We start from the raw sequence: 16741 nt of genomic DNA on the forward strand, positions 1-16741 counted from the left end.
TTATTTCATTTTGTTCAAAATTGGTTTAAACTATTAAAATAGTTTTACAGTTTGCGGCACGGTGGCTCAGTGGTTAGCACTGTCGCCTCACAGCAAGAAGGTTGCGTTCTCTTGTGTTGGTGTTTACTCTGGGTGCTCATGTTTCCCACACAGTCCAAGACATGTGGTATAAGTGAATTGGATCAACTTAATTGCCCATAGTATGTGAATGGGAGAGTGTGCGCATGTTTTCCAGCACGAAGGGTTGTATTCTTAGAGCTTGGTTGAGGCAAAAATCTGGTAAAACTTGTGAGAGTAATTAAAAGTTCATTCTGCTGGAGCAACCCCTGATAGAGTAGGGAATAAGCCAAAGAAAAATGAGTTTTATTTTTACTGTTTTCTATTCTAACTGTAGTCTGTACTGCAAGTTGTAATGCTGAATGTGTGCACTTTTATTTTGCCATTCCACATTCTTAAAAAAAAAGTGAGCCCACTGTTTGTTTCCTGAAGAACCACTCAGTGAAGAGTTTTTATAATTGTTTATTAGTTTAAAGATAATTTAACATGTTCTCCATGGGACCCTGGGTTTTTAATTAAAATGGAAAGTTCAAATCATCCTTACAAATGTTCAAATCCTCTAAAATTGTGCACAACACTATTAAAAAACAACAATTAAACAATGTTCTCTTGAAGCATCTCTGTAAAAAACCGCCCTTATGAAGTTATTTTTAAAGAAAATAATGTTTTATAACTTTTTGAAGCTGCCCCTTTTTGGCTTTGAGTCAAACTGTGCCAATCCAGGGACTGTTGCTTTAAATTGAAATGAGTGCTCTTTTTGAAAGAGCGGAGCTACAATGCCTCTGTGTCAGTATAGTGGCAGATTCAAAAACAAGACTAACGTCCTATGCTAATAAGAGAGAGATTGTCACTAATGAGCGGGGCACTAATGTACAATGGGAGAATGTCAAAGTGTTTTATGAAGTGATATTATTAAAAGTTTTTAATTTTACTATATGAATCTGCTTACATTCACAGACTGTTGCCACGCTACTGTGTTTAAACCCCTTATAACCGTGATTTTTGCGTATTAGGTCCCCTTTAAATTAAAGCGAATTAATTTCTAGTTTATAGTTGTTTCCCAGTACTGGGTTGGTGTTGGAAGGGCCTCTAGGGAGTAATTGGAGATTCATTCCAATCTGGCAACCCCTAATAAATCAAAGACTTAAGGCTGATTTAATACCTCTAGCGCGCATATGGTCCAGCACAGCCTTCGCGCGGTCGCATAGTCCTCGTCATGGCTGACGCCAACGAGCACCTCTCAAGAAATGTAACTACACGTAGTGTATGCTCTGTGATTGGTCGGCTTGGTAGCACTTATGAGTATGAGCAGGGCTGAGAGCGACACAAACCAGTTGGAGTTTGTGTTTACCAAATGTTTAACGTGGATGCACATCCACCAGTTCCCGCCTCTGATTAAGTGAGTTTTAGCTACTTGTACATTAAGGAAGCGTTCAGAAAAAACAAAACACATGCGAAAACTAGACGCTGAGGAGCATAAAAACCTACTGCCAGCTAGCGTTTCGGAAGTGTTACTGCAGAGCAACACAAACAACACACAAAAGTATAAATGCACGACTATGTGCAAGGCAAGCAACATGGGCCATGTTGGTCACTCGATGCAAAAGTATAAACCAAGCTTTAGTCAAAGGAAAATGAGTGAGTGAACTAATTTCTGGTATTGAAATGTGCATCCCTGAAAGCCAATGGGCAAATTTAAGTACACCTGCAATGCAAATTTAACCAAACTTTAAAACATTTCTTAGAAAAGCCCCATAATGTCAATTTTGCCATTACTTCCGTGAATGCAAGAGGAATATTCCCTGTGCAATCCATTCAGTCTGTTGTAATAATTTATTGGTGTCTCTGTGAAATTAGCTTACATGCTAAAATACACAATGCATCTTTTTCATTTTCCAAGCTAGAGCTGTAGTTCATTACGGTCCTATTCTTCTCTGTGGTTTTATTGATGGCACTAGCACATCAAGCTACAGTAGCCGAAGTGGTTTGCACTGTTTGGCGCCTGCAGAGAACAAAGGCGAGGTCGTAAAAGCAGCTTGAATCACATCCCCATTATTCACTCACATTAAAGAAGCATAGCCAAATTCTCCATCACAACAATATGAGACTCTGATGGAGCCCTTAAACCACGGGGAGCAAGAGCTTTGTGGTAGCTATTTAAATGACAGAAAGGGTGCAAGCTTGAAAACAAGTCTACTTTATCGAATGGTGCAACACCAACACTTCCTATTATTTCAAGGTAGTACAGCACACTATATTGTTCTAAATTAAGTATGCCATTACTTTTTTTAAGTGATCAGACATTCAGTGATCAGAGACTGTCTCTTGGTCAGGTGTGTCCAGTCCTGGTATTTGAGGACTACTTCAACCACATCTACTTAATTAGTTCATATTTCATATTCCACGAAGGTGGACCTCAAGGAACACTACAATAATGCACCACTTCTTTTGGACAGGTATAAAATTTGCACTTATTCAGGTCTAGGACTAACTTCTGGTGGACCTCTAGGGACAGGGTAACACACAACTGTTCTTGGTAAAAGAGGTTCACGAGTGTTTAAACAGGTCTGGAGCTAACCTCTTGTTGACCTCCAGGAAGACGACAGGTACCCGTGTGTTTGTAAAAGATAAACAGTGCAATAGTGAATTTAATCAGTTCTAGAGCTAACCTCTGCAGAAGGAGAACCTCCAGGAACTGAAAAGGACCCCCTTGCTTTTGAGAATAGTAAAATCAGGTATATATCTGATCCCTGCATGAAGGAGAATCTGCGGGAACTGAATAGGACACCCTTGTTTTGATGTTTAATTGCAGTGTTTAATTGTAGCCTAATTAAGAAATATGAACTAAACAAACAGGTGTGGTTGAAGTAGTCCTCAAATACCAGGGCTGGACAAACCTGACCAAGAGCCAATCTCATGTCTGAGCATTTAAAAAAGTAATGGCATACTTAATTTGGAACAATAGACCCTACCCTGACATAATAGGAAGTGTTGGTGAAGTAGGAAGTTCAATGAAGTATGAGGAAGGAAGGTCAATGAAGTAGACTTGTTTTCAAAGACCCAGCTTTTGCTCCCTGTGTTTATTCAGGTCTAGAACTAACTTCTGGTGGACCTCCAGGAACAGGATAAGACACCACTGTTTTTGTAAAAAGGTTCAAGAGTATTTAATCAGGTCTAGACCTAACCTATTGTGGACCTCCAGCAAGAAGACAGGTGCCCCTGTATTTGTATAGGATTAAACAGTGCAACAGTGAATTTAATCAGGTCTAGAGCTAACATCTGCAGAAAGGTAAATCTCCAGGGGCTAAAAAAGGACCCCCCTGTTTTTAGAGAAGAGTAAAATCAGATTTAGAACCTATTTCTGCAAGAAGGAGAACTTCCAAGAAGGGCACAGCACATCTTTCCATTTGGAAGAGAATAAAATAAAGCTAACCTCTACTGGATGGTATCAGAGGAAAATTATTTTATCAAAACATTTTAGCCTAAAAGCCATCCATTTTCAATGTTACACAACACCCAACAGAGAGATACACTAAGTCAGGAATTAAAAAGTGGGATTTTGACAAGTAGGTCATGTTGCTACTCTTTCTATATGGATCTTTGTTAATCCACAACATGGCTGTCAAACAAATATATCCCTAGCTGTGCTAAGACTAACTTTAAAGTGTAAACTGGGGTGTATTATTCATGCAATGGTTTTTTTTACTCACCACATAGTGGTTCCACAGCTTTTCTTAATCATGTTTCACACCTGTACAGATTTGATATCAACTATCAACAGATTTTATCAACTATAAGTCAAATGGAAAAACAGCAAGCAGACTGTCTTCAACTGCAAAGAACATCCATCTCAAGGCTCAATATGTGCTCTTTCTCCTCAGGAGATCACTCGGGAAGATGTTTCCTCGCTCAGGGAAATCCATCATCTTTGACAGCTTTCCAGATCCGTCTGACACCTGGGAGATCATTGAGACTATTGGCAAAGGGACTTATGGGAAAGTTTATAAAGTGCATAATAAGGTCGATGGCAGCAAAGCCGCTGTCAAAATACTGGATCCGATCCATGTGAGTACAGCCCTACTAGATCTAACCTATATGTAGTGCATGTCTCAGGCCACAATGAACAAAGACAACAAGCAACATGCGCATCTAGACTTGTTTTGCCAAACACTCATAAACTCAAAGTCATATTTGCACAGAGCTAAGGTTAAGGGCAGGGTCATGGTTGGCCCTTCAGGTTCAGTCAATGCGCATCTGTATTCATGTATTTATGTGTACCTGTGAACGTGTTTATGCCCTAAGTGAGGCCTGGGGTGGATTACTGACCACTGAGAACATCCACTCGCCCCTGTTATATTAAGAATAGAACATCCATATCCTCCAGATAATGCCAAAAGGCTTTTTGTGTGACTGTCTCTCTCATTATTTCTGCAGCCACACACTCTTTCCTTTAGTGACTGGGCAAATAAAAGGGCCTCTAACAGCATATACCCAGACTAATCATGATCAGATGGCTTCTCAGAAAATGTGCAATTTGTGTTCATTTACTTCACCGGAGTTTCTCCAATTCACCCTTTCAAGGTCCTGAAAGGAGCCTTGGAAGTATTTCAATGGCCTTTGGCTGCCAGTGTATTTAAAATTACTCATCTAGATCAAATAAATGTCGGCTTAATTTAATAGACTGCAGCTGCGGTGGTCATTGTACTTCAGATATTCACTAATATTTATTTTCACTGCTTTCCAAGCACAGGAAATGCAGTAATCTAGTGTTGTATTAGATGTATGGAGCACTTTTGAAGCCAAAAGGCATCACTCAGAAGCCCTGTGTGCCATATTTATTAGAATTCTACATTCAGAGGTTGATTTTCAGCCAAGTTCAATCAGTAAACAGTAATTTTCCAAAGTTGGTCAAAAACCTTGAAGGTATTGAAGCCAGTAAATGCAATTTTAGTCTACTCTGTGCCTAGTTTACTGCGGTGGGGCTTCATTGTACTGTATGGCCTTTTTGGTTTTGGAAAAATTCAGTAGATAAAATGACTCACAAAACACTTTGTTTTATCAGTGGATCAGTATCAGTGGATCTGTTTGTGTTTCTGTACACTGAATAGGTAATAAAAATATTTTTGTTCACTCAATAATGAAAATTGAAGCTCAAGCCAGGGCCATGCATCTCTTAAAAGGATTGATATTTAATGAAAATGTTTTAGCAGCTCTCTTCTTATTACAAAAATATTCCTTTTTTTTTTTACTTGTAACATTTTTTACACTTAAGCTTTCCTTTCAGAATTTGCCATTTGCTCTCTCTTTCTTTAACAGCAAACTTGTGAATCGATTTAATTTATTTATATTTTATTTTTAGGACATCGATGAGGAAATTGAAGCTGAGTATAACATCCTGAAAGCTCTCTCAGACCATCCCAATGTTGTTAAATTCTTTGGGATGTTCTACAAGAAGGATGTCAAGACTGGAGACCAGCTATGGCTAGTGCTAGAGGTAAAGTTTCTAAATCCTATGTCAGGCATTTATTTAAGCTTGTTGTAAATGTGCTAAATTGTGCTTGTGATATTGTGTTAGAAATAGTGTTAGAAAGGCCTTAATCAATCATGGTTAATAAATCTGCAACACTGAAACATGCTAGTATTTGTGCATCAAACTTGTGTATTACATGCCATATCATTATGGATTTATTGCCGTCATCACAGTGTGGGCTGGTTGGATCTGTTTGAAAGCACTGGAAATCTGTTTATACAGGATTAGCTAAATATAATGCTAATAAAAAGATTATTATTATCAGAACCTCTTTTTTTAATTAGCATTAATACAGAATAAATTAAAATTGCAGGCTATGGTACATGGATGCCTTAAAATGGTGTTATTTTTATTTATTTATTTGACTTATAGCGATCACTGTGAGCTGTGTTTGGCTGCTTAAGAACAGACATGAAGGTGTTTGTTGTGGAAATGGGATCAGATGAGTGTTACATAAGAGACTTTACTCTCAGCTGTAGGTCTGGGCAGAGTTTTTTGTGGCAAGACAGGTATAGGAGGATGAGATGACTTTTAATGTGGACCGGCTGTGTGAAATACTAGTTCGACATTCACATACAGCACAAAAGAGATGGTGTACTATTGTCATGGTACAGTATACTGACACTGAGGACTCTTACATTACATCATACTGTGATTATATATTGATGAGTAATGCTATAGTAATGCCTTTCAGCTGTAATTATTCTGACAGCTTGTAATATATTTTCAGACAGCTCATAAATTCTGCATTGAGTTTACTATTGCAGTTGTTTTTTGTTATTGTAGCTGAATCATCCAGTAATTAGAATGTGTCCTTCATGAATAGTATTATGCACATCTACTATTTAAAGTGTATTGTTTGTGTTCTCTAGATTAATATGTCAAATTATAGTCAAGTCGACATTTTTAATAGCCACACAGCTGCTTGTATTGTTATGCAGTAAAAAAGGACATCTAGAGTAGCTTCATTGTAGCTCTCCAAATTGCAGTGACATGATATAGTATTTAATTCAACACTAAAATAACATCATCAATCCACTTAAACTGTGAACCTACTGTATTTCCCACCAATGGTATATGGTACTAAATGATAATACTAAAGACCACAGACATACCATAGTATGTGGAGTCCAAGCCCCTTCAAATATGACTCTGTTTTATTGTACTGAACATACGCAGTTGTTTTGTTTGGTCCTTAAATTTTAAGTCAGTTTTAGTTCTTTTTTAATAAACAGTTTAGACATCATTTTAAATGGTTTCTACTTTTTTGTGAAATCTCAAAACTTGTTCTTGACTGTAGTTTCTTGGTAAAACGAATGCTACGAGGCAGTGTGACAGCAAAAACGTTTATTCCTTTTCACACTAATGATATTTACAGGGATATTATCAATGATATCAATGATTTTCATGCAGTTACCAAACAAATATCACAAAAAACCTAACATTGTCTATGAATTATAATCAAATATGTTTGCCTCACTTGACTATCTCCATATTGACAACGTTTCTGGCATGGTCAGTTTGCTCAGTAGCTCACCTTGTACAGTGTTGTACTTGTAATACAGAGCACTCGGGTCTGAGTCGGGGAGGACGATTGCACAAATGAGATAAAAGCAATGTAACAGTCCACTTTTCTCTTATGTTTGCTTTTGAAAAAACTATTGTTTGGGTTTAGGGAAAGTTTAGGTCAGTGTTTGTCTAGGTGATTTGTACAACAAGCCCCACATTCTCATGGACGTGTACAAAATAATGTTTATCTCAAATGTACAATTACAACAAAACATACCATAAGTAGCGTAATTCAGATTCGTAAAAATGTCCTCTAGTGGATTTGACCTTTGAAACATGCAACTTTTACAAAAAAGGTAGGCTGAAGCACGTATTTCTAATGAGCCTGGGTTAAATCATTTTTACATAACTTACATTCTGTTGTTAATTTTTTTTTAAGTTATAAAAGTTCAAGTACATTAAAGTTTTGCTTCTCAGTCTTTCTTGGTCATGAGAGTGATTAACTCAAACGATAATGAATCACTGAATCATTCACTTACACAATAGCAATTCAATAGCAAATCACACAATGCCAATTGTATATATATATATATACACCATTTCAATGTGGTGATGTGATTGAACCAAGAACATTTCCTGCTTGTTGTCAAACTATTTCATAACTGTAAAAAGAGGAAATTCAACCATAACTCAACTTTAAAACAGCTATCATAACATTATTTATTAATATGTGGACCTTTTGGATTCTCAGAAGCTTTGCAAATAAAAAAATTTAAACAGGAAATATGTTCGGACCATTGTTATTGTTTACGTCCCTCAAAATGGTCTATATATATATATATATATATATATATATATATATATATTCAAACAGTTAATGTCTATAGTACATGTCTATATGACCTGTATTTGCTGATCTTTTATGTATAGCAAATCATTTCAAAATCATCCGACTAATAAACCATAAATTTAAGATTATGTTAAGATTATGTTAAGATTATGTTAAACCATAATCATATGTTTAACTGTACAAGAAGTTTTTTAGTGAGAAGGTGCAAACCTTGTGTCCTTTCTATCTCCGACATTTCTAAATGCTCGATTACTTTTTAATGAAAAGAGTTCCAACTGTTCCAAGACAAGTATTTCTAGGAAATGTTGTGCTCCTAAACATCCTCACCACTTATCTTTGTTCTCTAATAATCTCAGCACAAACAGACCTTCATAAGACCTTTTGTTGATATACAGACTTTGAAAGAAGAAATCCCTTGATCAGATTATAGTTTTCTATGTAATCTTCTTTTTGTTAAACATACCATCTTCTGTTACCTTGTTTTTGCACAGCCGAATTTAATCTTAGATCATGTTCAATATATACATATCATATACCCCGCCTGTCGAGATTAATTTATGTTCATTTGGTGTGAAACTTTACCTCAGTGTCAAGGTGTGGGTTAGTTAACACGTCTCGCATAGTTTTGTAACCTAATCTGTAAAGGCAATAGGGGATATGCTTGTACATATAATGTTGCTTTACTAATGTAAGACTTCATAAAGTCTTCTATGTGGGTCTGTAAGCATTTATAATGTGGAATTAACTTTAAAGACTCCACATGTTGTTTTTAAAGATCATTTAGGTTTTGGGGTGCACTAGAATGGTCAAAAACAAATTTTCTTTGGCATACTGTACATCACAGGTCTCAAACTCGATTCATGGAGCACCGGAGCTATGCACAGTTTTGCTCCAACCTAATAAAACAGCTGATCCAACTTGTGAAGGTGTTCAAGACTACCAAAGACTATTAAGCAGGTGTGAGTTGGAGGTGGTTGGAGCGGAACTATGCAGAGCTGTACAGTTTGAGACCAATGCTGTACATTATTGCTCCACATCTATTACCAGTCGTGTACAGTCTAAAATGCTGTGACTGCATTTTGTTTTCTACAGAGCTACTTCTGAAAAGCCGAGGGCGATGTGATTGTGCTCTGACAGTGTGTTGTGATTGGTCAAACACATCAAGCGTGTTAGAAATGTTACGCCCCCTACCATAATCACCAGTCTCAGCTTACAAGGATCCAAAGTAATTATAAAGATCCAATAATGGTGCTGGTTTTACCATACGAGTTCAAGCTCAAGTTTCTGACACAATTCTACCTTTTATTTGATTGGAACCCTATTATTCCAGAATGTTTTATTAATCTAATTTTGTTTTATTTAAACATATCTACATGTAACTCAAAATTAAATAAAAGACATACGTTTAGGAATGTTAGAAAGAGGTATCAAAAATATTAAATACTTTGAACTTAATATACAAAGTGAAATTTGGTTAAATTTAGTTAAATTTAGTTAAAAGTGTTAAATTTCTTTTCTATCAATGATCAGTAGGTGCTTTAATATACATGTAAACAATGACCACTGATTATGAAATCATACAAAATTTCTAAAGGCCCGTATGCCATCTATATAGTGGGGCAAAAAAAAGTAGTCAGCCACCAATTGTACTCCCACTTAAAAAGATGAGGGAGGCCTGTAATTTTCATCGGAGGTATACCTCAACAATGATCCAGAAATCACATTGTAGGATTTTTAAGTAATTAATTTGTAAATTCCCTGGTAAAATAAGTATTTGGTCACCAACAAACCAACAAGATTTCTAGCTCTCACAGACCTGTACATTTTTCTTTAAGAGGCTTCTCTGTAATCCACTCGTTACCTGCATTAATGACATCTACCAAGGAATTTACCAATTAATTAATCACAAATCCTATAATGTGATTTTCTGGAGGATTTTTTGTTTCATTTTATTTCAAAGTTTAGGTATACCTATGATGAAAATTACAGGTCTCTCTCATATTTTTAAGGGCTAGAACTTGGTGCATGTCTATAGTGTTGTTTCTGGTGTGCTTTGACAGCTCTTTGGTCTTGGCCATAGTGGAGTATAGAGAGTGACAGTTTGAGGTTGTGGACAGGTGTATTTTATACTGATAATGAGTTCAAACAGATGCCATTAATACAGGTAAAGAGTGGAGAACAGAGGAGCCTCTTGAAGAAAAAGTTACAGGTCTGTGAGAGCTAGAAATCTTGCTGGTTTGTAGGTGACCAAATACTTATTTTACCAAGGAATTTACCAATTCATTCATTACAAATCCTACAATGGGATTCTCTGGGTTTTATTTTGTCTCTCATAGTTTAGGTATACCTATGATGAAAATTACAGGTCTCTCTCATCTTTTTAAGTTGGAGAACTTGGTGCATGTCTACAGTGTGGTTTCTGGTGTGCTTTGACAGCTCTTTGGTCTTGGCCATAGTGGAGTTTAGAGAGTGACAGTTTGAGGTTGTGGACAGGTGTCTTTTATACTGATAATGAGTTAAAAAAGATGCCATTAATACAGGTAAAGAGTGGAGAACAGAGGAGCCTCTTGAAGAAAAAGTTACAGGTCTGTGAGAGCCAGACATCTTGCTGGTTTGTGGGTGACCAAATACTTATTTTACCAAGGAATTTACCAATTCATTCATTACAAATCCTACAATGTGATTCTCTGAATTTTTTATTTCATCTTGTCTCACATAGTTGAGGTGTACCTGTGATGAAAATTACAGGCCTCTCTCATCTTTTGAAGTCAGAGAACTCGCACTGCCTTGTTGGTTGCTGACTACAGTAAATACTTTTTACTCCATTGTAGTTGAATGAAGAGCAAACATATTTTTCCCCCTTCTTCTCTTTTCACAGTTACCACAAGCTACAAAAGTAATTTTCGTGGTTTGCAAGCCTTTAAGCAAGTTCCTCCTGCTGCAGTAGAGGAAATTATTATTTATTTCTCCTCACCCGTGTTTCCCTAAAGAGCTTTGCATTTCTATATGCAAACTCCTGCATGCAAAATCCACAGTCAGCAATCCAAATGTGGAAGTTAATCCTCTGGCTGGAATCACGGTTGAGCATTCAGGCTGTCAGCAGCCCGGGGGGGAAACGAAAGGGGGGTTAAATTGCCATTGTTACAGTCGTCCCCTCTGAACTGTAATTTTCCGTATTTCGGTAGGATCCGGGAAGAAGGCTCCTCGGTCTTGAGTGACCCCTGATTACAGAGAGGACTCGCACAAATTGCGTCCTCCACTTTGCTGGCTGCTCATCAGGCCTGGTGCTTGTTCTGCCTTTTCTTTTGTGCCGTGGCTTCTAATTATGGATATGAAGGGAAGCGCTTTCATCTGTGCGCACCGGTTTCTCGCCGACTCGGCTCCGTCATATTAAAACTTCAAAGATATCGGGAAATGATCTCTGTTCGGTTGTGTTTAAGTTAGCTTGTAGGCTGCAGTTGGCGCTTAATGGCTTGGATAGGACTGATTTATTATTGAAGTTTTACATGAAATAGCACGTCTCTGTTCTGTTGTTATTCAAGGGTTTGATTTGAAGTGTGTGTCTTTTTGCAGATATGCAATTTGTGAAAGCCTGGCAAATTAAAGGAATGTATTCAATGTATTAGAAACAGGAGAAGATGAGCATAAATTGCCACTACTGTACATGGAAAATGCGGCATGGTGGCTCAGTGGTTAGCACGATCAAGTCACAGCAAGAAGGTCGCTGGTTTGAGCCTCAGCTGCGCCAATTCTGTGTGAGTTTGCGTGCTCTCCTTGTTTTCACGTAGATTTCCTCTGGATGCTTCGGTGTCCCCCACAGTCCAAAGACATGCGCTATACTGTAGGTGAATTGGGTAAGCTGAATTGGCTGTAGTGTATGAGTGTGTGTGTGAATGTGAGAGTGTATACATACGCAAACATATGCTGGAATAGTTGGAGATTCATTCCACTGTGGTGACTTCTGAAATCAAGACTAAGCCAAAGGAGAATAAATGAATGAACAAATGTACAGTATATAGAAAAAACTGATATGAGTCTATAGGTTATCATTAGTTAATGCAGTGGGAGATTTATAGGATTTATTATGCATTTTATTTCCCGTTTGTGTACAGTGTTAAATGCTCTGACTACATTTTATAGGATTTATTATTCATTTTATTTAAGGATTTTTAATCCATAAAGAGAGTAAAGTGTTATTTCTTCCACTTATTTCCCCCCATTTTTTCCACATACATTATAAAGCATTGTGTGTGGTGTTATTTCTTTTCAGAGCAAAAATAATTTACAAAAGTGCCTCTAAAATACCATTCAGTTAGTTTATATCCAAAATATCTTGAGTCATATTTAACAAGAATCATATTATGGAATAATAAAACAATAAACATGTGGTCCCAAAATTATAATTGGCTGAAATTATTAATTTGTTTTAAATTAATTATGATCACTTATACTTTTTGGCGACGCAGTGGCGCAGTAGGTAGTACTGTCGCCTCACAGCAAGAAGGTCGCTGGTTCGAGCCTCGAGCCTCGACCCTCAGTGGGCGTTTCTGTGTGGAGTTTGCATGTTCTCCCTGCATTCGCGTGGGTTTCCTCCGGGTGCTCCGGTTTCCCCCACAATCCAAAGACATGCGGTACAGGTGAATTGGGTAGGCTAAATTGTACGTAGTGTATGTGTGTGAATGGGTGTGTATGGATGTTTCCTAGTGATGGGTTGCAGCTGGAAGGGCATCTGCTGCGTAAAAACATATGCTGGATAAGTTGGCGGTTCATTCCGCTGTGCTGACCTTGGATTAATAAAAGGACTAAGCTGAAAATGAATGAATGAACGAATGAATGAACTTATACTTTTTATTTGCTGTATTCTGTATTTACGTAAACAGACTCTATATGTTGTAACAAATGATGAAGAAACATTATTTTGCAGAGATCTTATTTTCACACAAAATGAGCAAACATTAAATAGGAATCAATTATCAATGCACAATATTTGTTTACAATGTTGTATATTATAAATATGATAGCTAAAACAATAACTAATTCGATAACATTTTCATCAAAGATTACCATTTATTTTTAGTATTGTTTTTTGTTATTTAATATTATACAATGCCATTCAAAACTTCTATTCATTCAGAATAATAGAAGATTAATATATGCTGCTACACACGAAACCTCAAAAGCTAAAGTTTCTTTTGGATCCCAAATAAAGTAGCTTGTCTATAAACTGGACTGACACAGTTTCAATTTACCAAAACTTCTATGTAAAGCTGCTTTGACACAATCTACATTGTAAAAGTGCTATAGAAATAAAGATGAATTGAACTGAAATTAAACATTCCTCATTCAGACACAGTCGTATACATTGGTCTGCTTGCTGCCTCAGTGTTAATCTATTGTGGATGTTATTGTGGATAGTGGTGTTATGTAATGTTTTCAGTGATTTAACCCTGTTGAAATAGAATTGCTATGGCATTCTGGGTGGTTGCTAAAAGTGTCAATAGCTAGGCTTCCATTACCATGTGTTAATGTGCATTTTGAACACGTCATGAGAAACGACTGATAAAAAATTATCCTTATAAAATACATTTATAATTGGTATATCACACATTTTGCATTATGATGTGCTATGAACAGATTCTGGCGGAGAACTGATTCTTAAAGCCCATTGCATATCAGACATGAAGCACAACACTGCGCCACATCTTTTAAAAGTCTAAACATTGTTTTCTATGAGAGTATTTAGTTTCCATTTAGTGTCTGTCTCCCTGCCTCTCACATTTTCAAAATAAGAGTCTCACATACATAGTAACTTAAGCACTAGAGCATCTCACTTTAAATCATTGTGGCCAATCAAACACAGCCTATAGCATACATACTAATGATCCTGTTTGCAACATAACAGTCTGTGTGTTTTGTTTCCTATTGGCCTGTTTTTATACCAACCAGATTTATAGGAGAATGGGGAAACAATGCTGTTTAAAGCTCACAGTATTTCCATGCACTAAATGCCTGTTATTCAGCTATGAATAGGTTTTCATTCTATTGTTTTTTTTACGTTACTAAATAATAATAATAATAATAATAATAATAATAATAATAATAATAATAATAGTAATAGTAATAATATACATTTATGACTTGTGTGAAAAAGGCTTAATGCAAATAATGCGAGATGGAAATTAATTTACTGAATAAACTGTTGATGTAGCAAACATATCCACATGACTAATCAGATGTCTCCAATATGCTTGTCTTGTTTACTGTTGGTTACTAGGTTACCAATACTATAGTCAGCCACTCAAACAATTTAATTGCTATAGTCGTTAACAATCAAATTAATTGTACCATGGGCTATTTGCATTAGGAAATTGCGCTTAATTTCCATTTGGATTGGATTGGATCCATTTTTTTAAGTTACTTCACATTAGTATGGAAACTAATGATATTTTCGCTATCATGTGGCCCTCTTCATTGTATATAATAAAATACTGATTTAAATAAGATTTTGTGAAGTTTAATTAACTCTACACTCAAAAGTTTATTTCAACCATATTTGTGTTGTCAATGTCATTGTATTGAACATATTGTGGTTAAAACCGCAGATCGAGCTGGGCAATGCCCTGCTGTTTGATTTCACTCATTCCCTTTAATATAGTCAAAGTGGTGCTGTGGTTTTTGGCCTTGTTTCCTGTATTGAATGGCACACTCTTTGAAACAAAGCCCTTTTTTGAACCATGTGTGATGTGTCTAGCTTGTGCCCATCATTAATTCACAATGAGGTTTAAAATGCCATTGTTTGTCAGGGCTTTTTCATTAAATGTTGAAAGAAAGCGGACACCTAGCTCATTATTTGAGTGTAAATGATAAGCCACCCTGGACAAAAGAGGCCTTTTTTTCTAGGAAGGTGTGATGGCCACACACACTTGCTCAAAGAAAGCACCTGATTTGATCATCTACTGCAAGCAGCACAATTCAGTTCAAATCAAACATTCAAGGCCAGAGATCCAGGTATTTTACTAATACATAAAGGTCCTGATATTCTGAATTGCTGTTCTTTTTCCATGTTTGCACTGGGGTTAAAAGAAACCTGCAGTGGTATCCTGATAGTAATTGTTGGATGCTTAGATGAAAATGTATTGCTAAAAACTGTATGTGCTGCATATTTTCATCTCATTAAAAAAATAAAGAACATACAAAAGTAAGAATGACATTAGTACAGTTAGTACTACATGAGAACTAACAGTGAGGGGGGAGAACATACTTCGAGTGGATGGACAAAACTAGCTCATTTTTATTTAAAGGCACAGATGCCAAAATAGCTAGAATTCCCTCTGACCCAAACATTGAGATTTTCAACAAGGTATAATGAATAATCTGATGATTTGACCTCGCAGACACATTCTAGAGACACAAAGGGCTTATTGGGCTTTTTAAATTATTATTATATCTTGTAAAAAGGCCAAAATTAGAGCCCTTGAAGACTTTGAAAGACTTCATCCATGTTGAAAGTGGGAGTTGGGGAAGGATGGAAGAATTATCCTTGAGTCTTTTCATCCGTATATGAGGAATTATGTTGATGACTCGTCAGTAGATGACATTAATAACATGTCCTCCGCAGCCTGAGCTAATCCAGAGTGAGATGGTCTAAAAATAAAACAATACCAGGAGGAAATTACACAAAATTATTATTATTTTTTTCGCCGTATTAATTTCTGCACTAAATGATTTTTTCTTGTCATTCCCAACACATGACTGTCATTGGTGGAGCACAAAATGAGATGTTTAGCGAAAAGTTCATGCTCTTCTTTTCATTACAGTTAAGGTCAATAAAGGCTGTAAATCTAAATAAAAATAAAATGACCATGAATGTAGTCCATACAACCCATGTGCTCAATTCCAAGTGTAAAAATTCATGTTTAAAGGATGGACTATGCAAATATATCATATGTGAAGAATTGAATTTAAGTATATGAATCATATGATGTGGCACGGAGGCTCAGTGGTTAGCACTGTCGCCTCACAACATCTATGTTGATCCTGGAACAACATTCCAATCAGCCAATAATGGCCTGTTTCCACTGAGTGATACGGTTCGGTATTCTTTTATGGCCCTTTTCACTATCTAAGTGTACCAAAAATCGAACCGTACCCTACAACTTTTTGGATATCCTTTGCAAAGGGTACCTAGCATGACAAAAGGCCACCAAAAGGCGGAGCTAGACGTGCAGCTGAATGCTATTGGTTTGCAAAGATACGTCACTCGCTCGTGGACAAGCAGGAGAATGAATACAAAGGAAGTGCCATTTTTAAAAACACAGCCAAGACAATACACCGTTATAATAAATACATATAACAACAAACCATGGTCAACCTGGGGGTCCGTTCTTCATACGTGGATTACTCAGTTAGCTGGCTTTGGATATTGACGATTTGACATGATCCAGGATTGTTTCGTTTTTCAAAAATCATCTGAGACTTGTTGTCATAGCAACAGTTCTGGTAGCTCAAATCTGCTAGGGAGCAGGTTCATTTCATATAAACTAGACTAGATTGGGTCAGTTCAAGCAAAGATAATACTGAAAGTATTTATTGATATCAAATTTATATCAATAAATGAAAGAAAATTTATTGAAATGAACTTTTTAGATACAAACGTGTACATGCACAATATTCGACTTAAAAAAAAAAAATAAATAAATAAAGGATAATAATTTATGCAGTCATGCACGTGTTTTGACCGCTAATATACCAGTTATTTGATGCTTCAAAAAAGTTTGCTTTTTTGATGCAAAATT

The 16741-nt window shown here is 36.4% G+C and overlaps 1 protein-coding gene across 2 annotated transcripts in view; it reads left to right on the forward strand.

Annotated features, from left to right (window-relative positions):
• The first annotated feature begins 3954 nt into the window (after positions 1–3954).
• myo3a (myosin IIIA) overlaps positions 3955–16741 on the forward strand; it is a 111977-nt gene continuing 99190 nt past the window's right edge. Inside the window, exons 1-2 of one of the 2 annotated variants that reach the window (XM_056451169.1) lie at positions 3955–4122; positions 5417–5551. In XM_056451169.1, the coding sequence (XP_056307144.1) occupies positions 3955–4122; positions 5417–5551 (303 nt within the window). Of the gene's footprint in view, positions 4123–5416; positions 5552–16741 lie in introns of those variants that run through there. The other variant, XM_056451170.1, reaches the window with a different exon arrangement.

Source organism: Danio aesculapii, chromosome 24 (assembly GCF_903798145.1).
Source record: "Danio aesculapii chromosome 24, fDanAes4.1, whole genome shotgun sequence".
Lineage (NCBI taxonomy): Eukaryota > Metazoa > Chordata > Actinopteri > Cypriniformes > Danionidae > Danio > Danio aesculapii.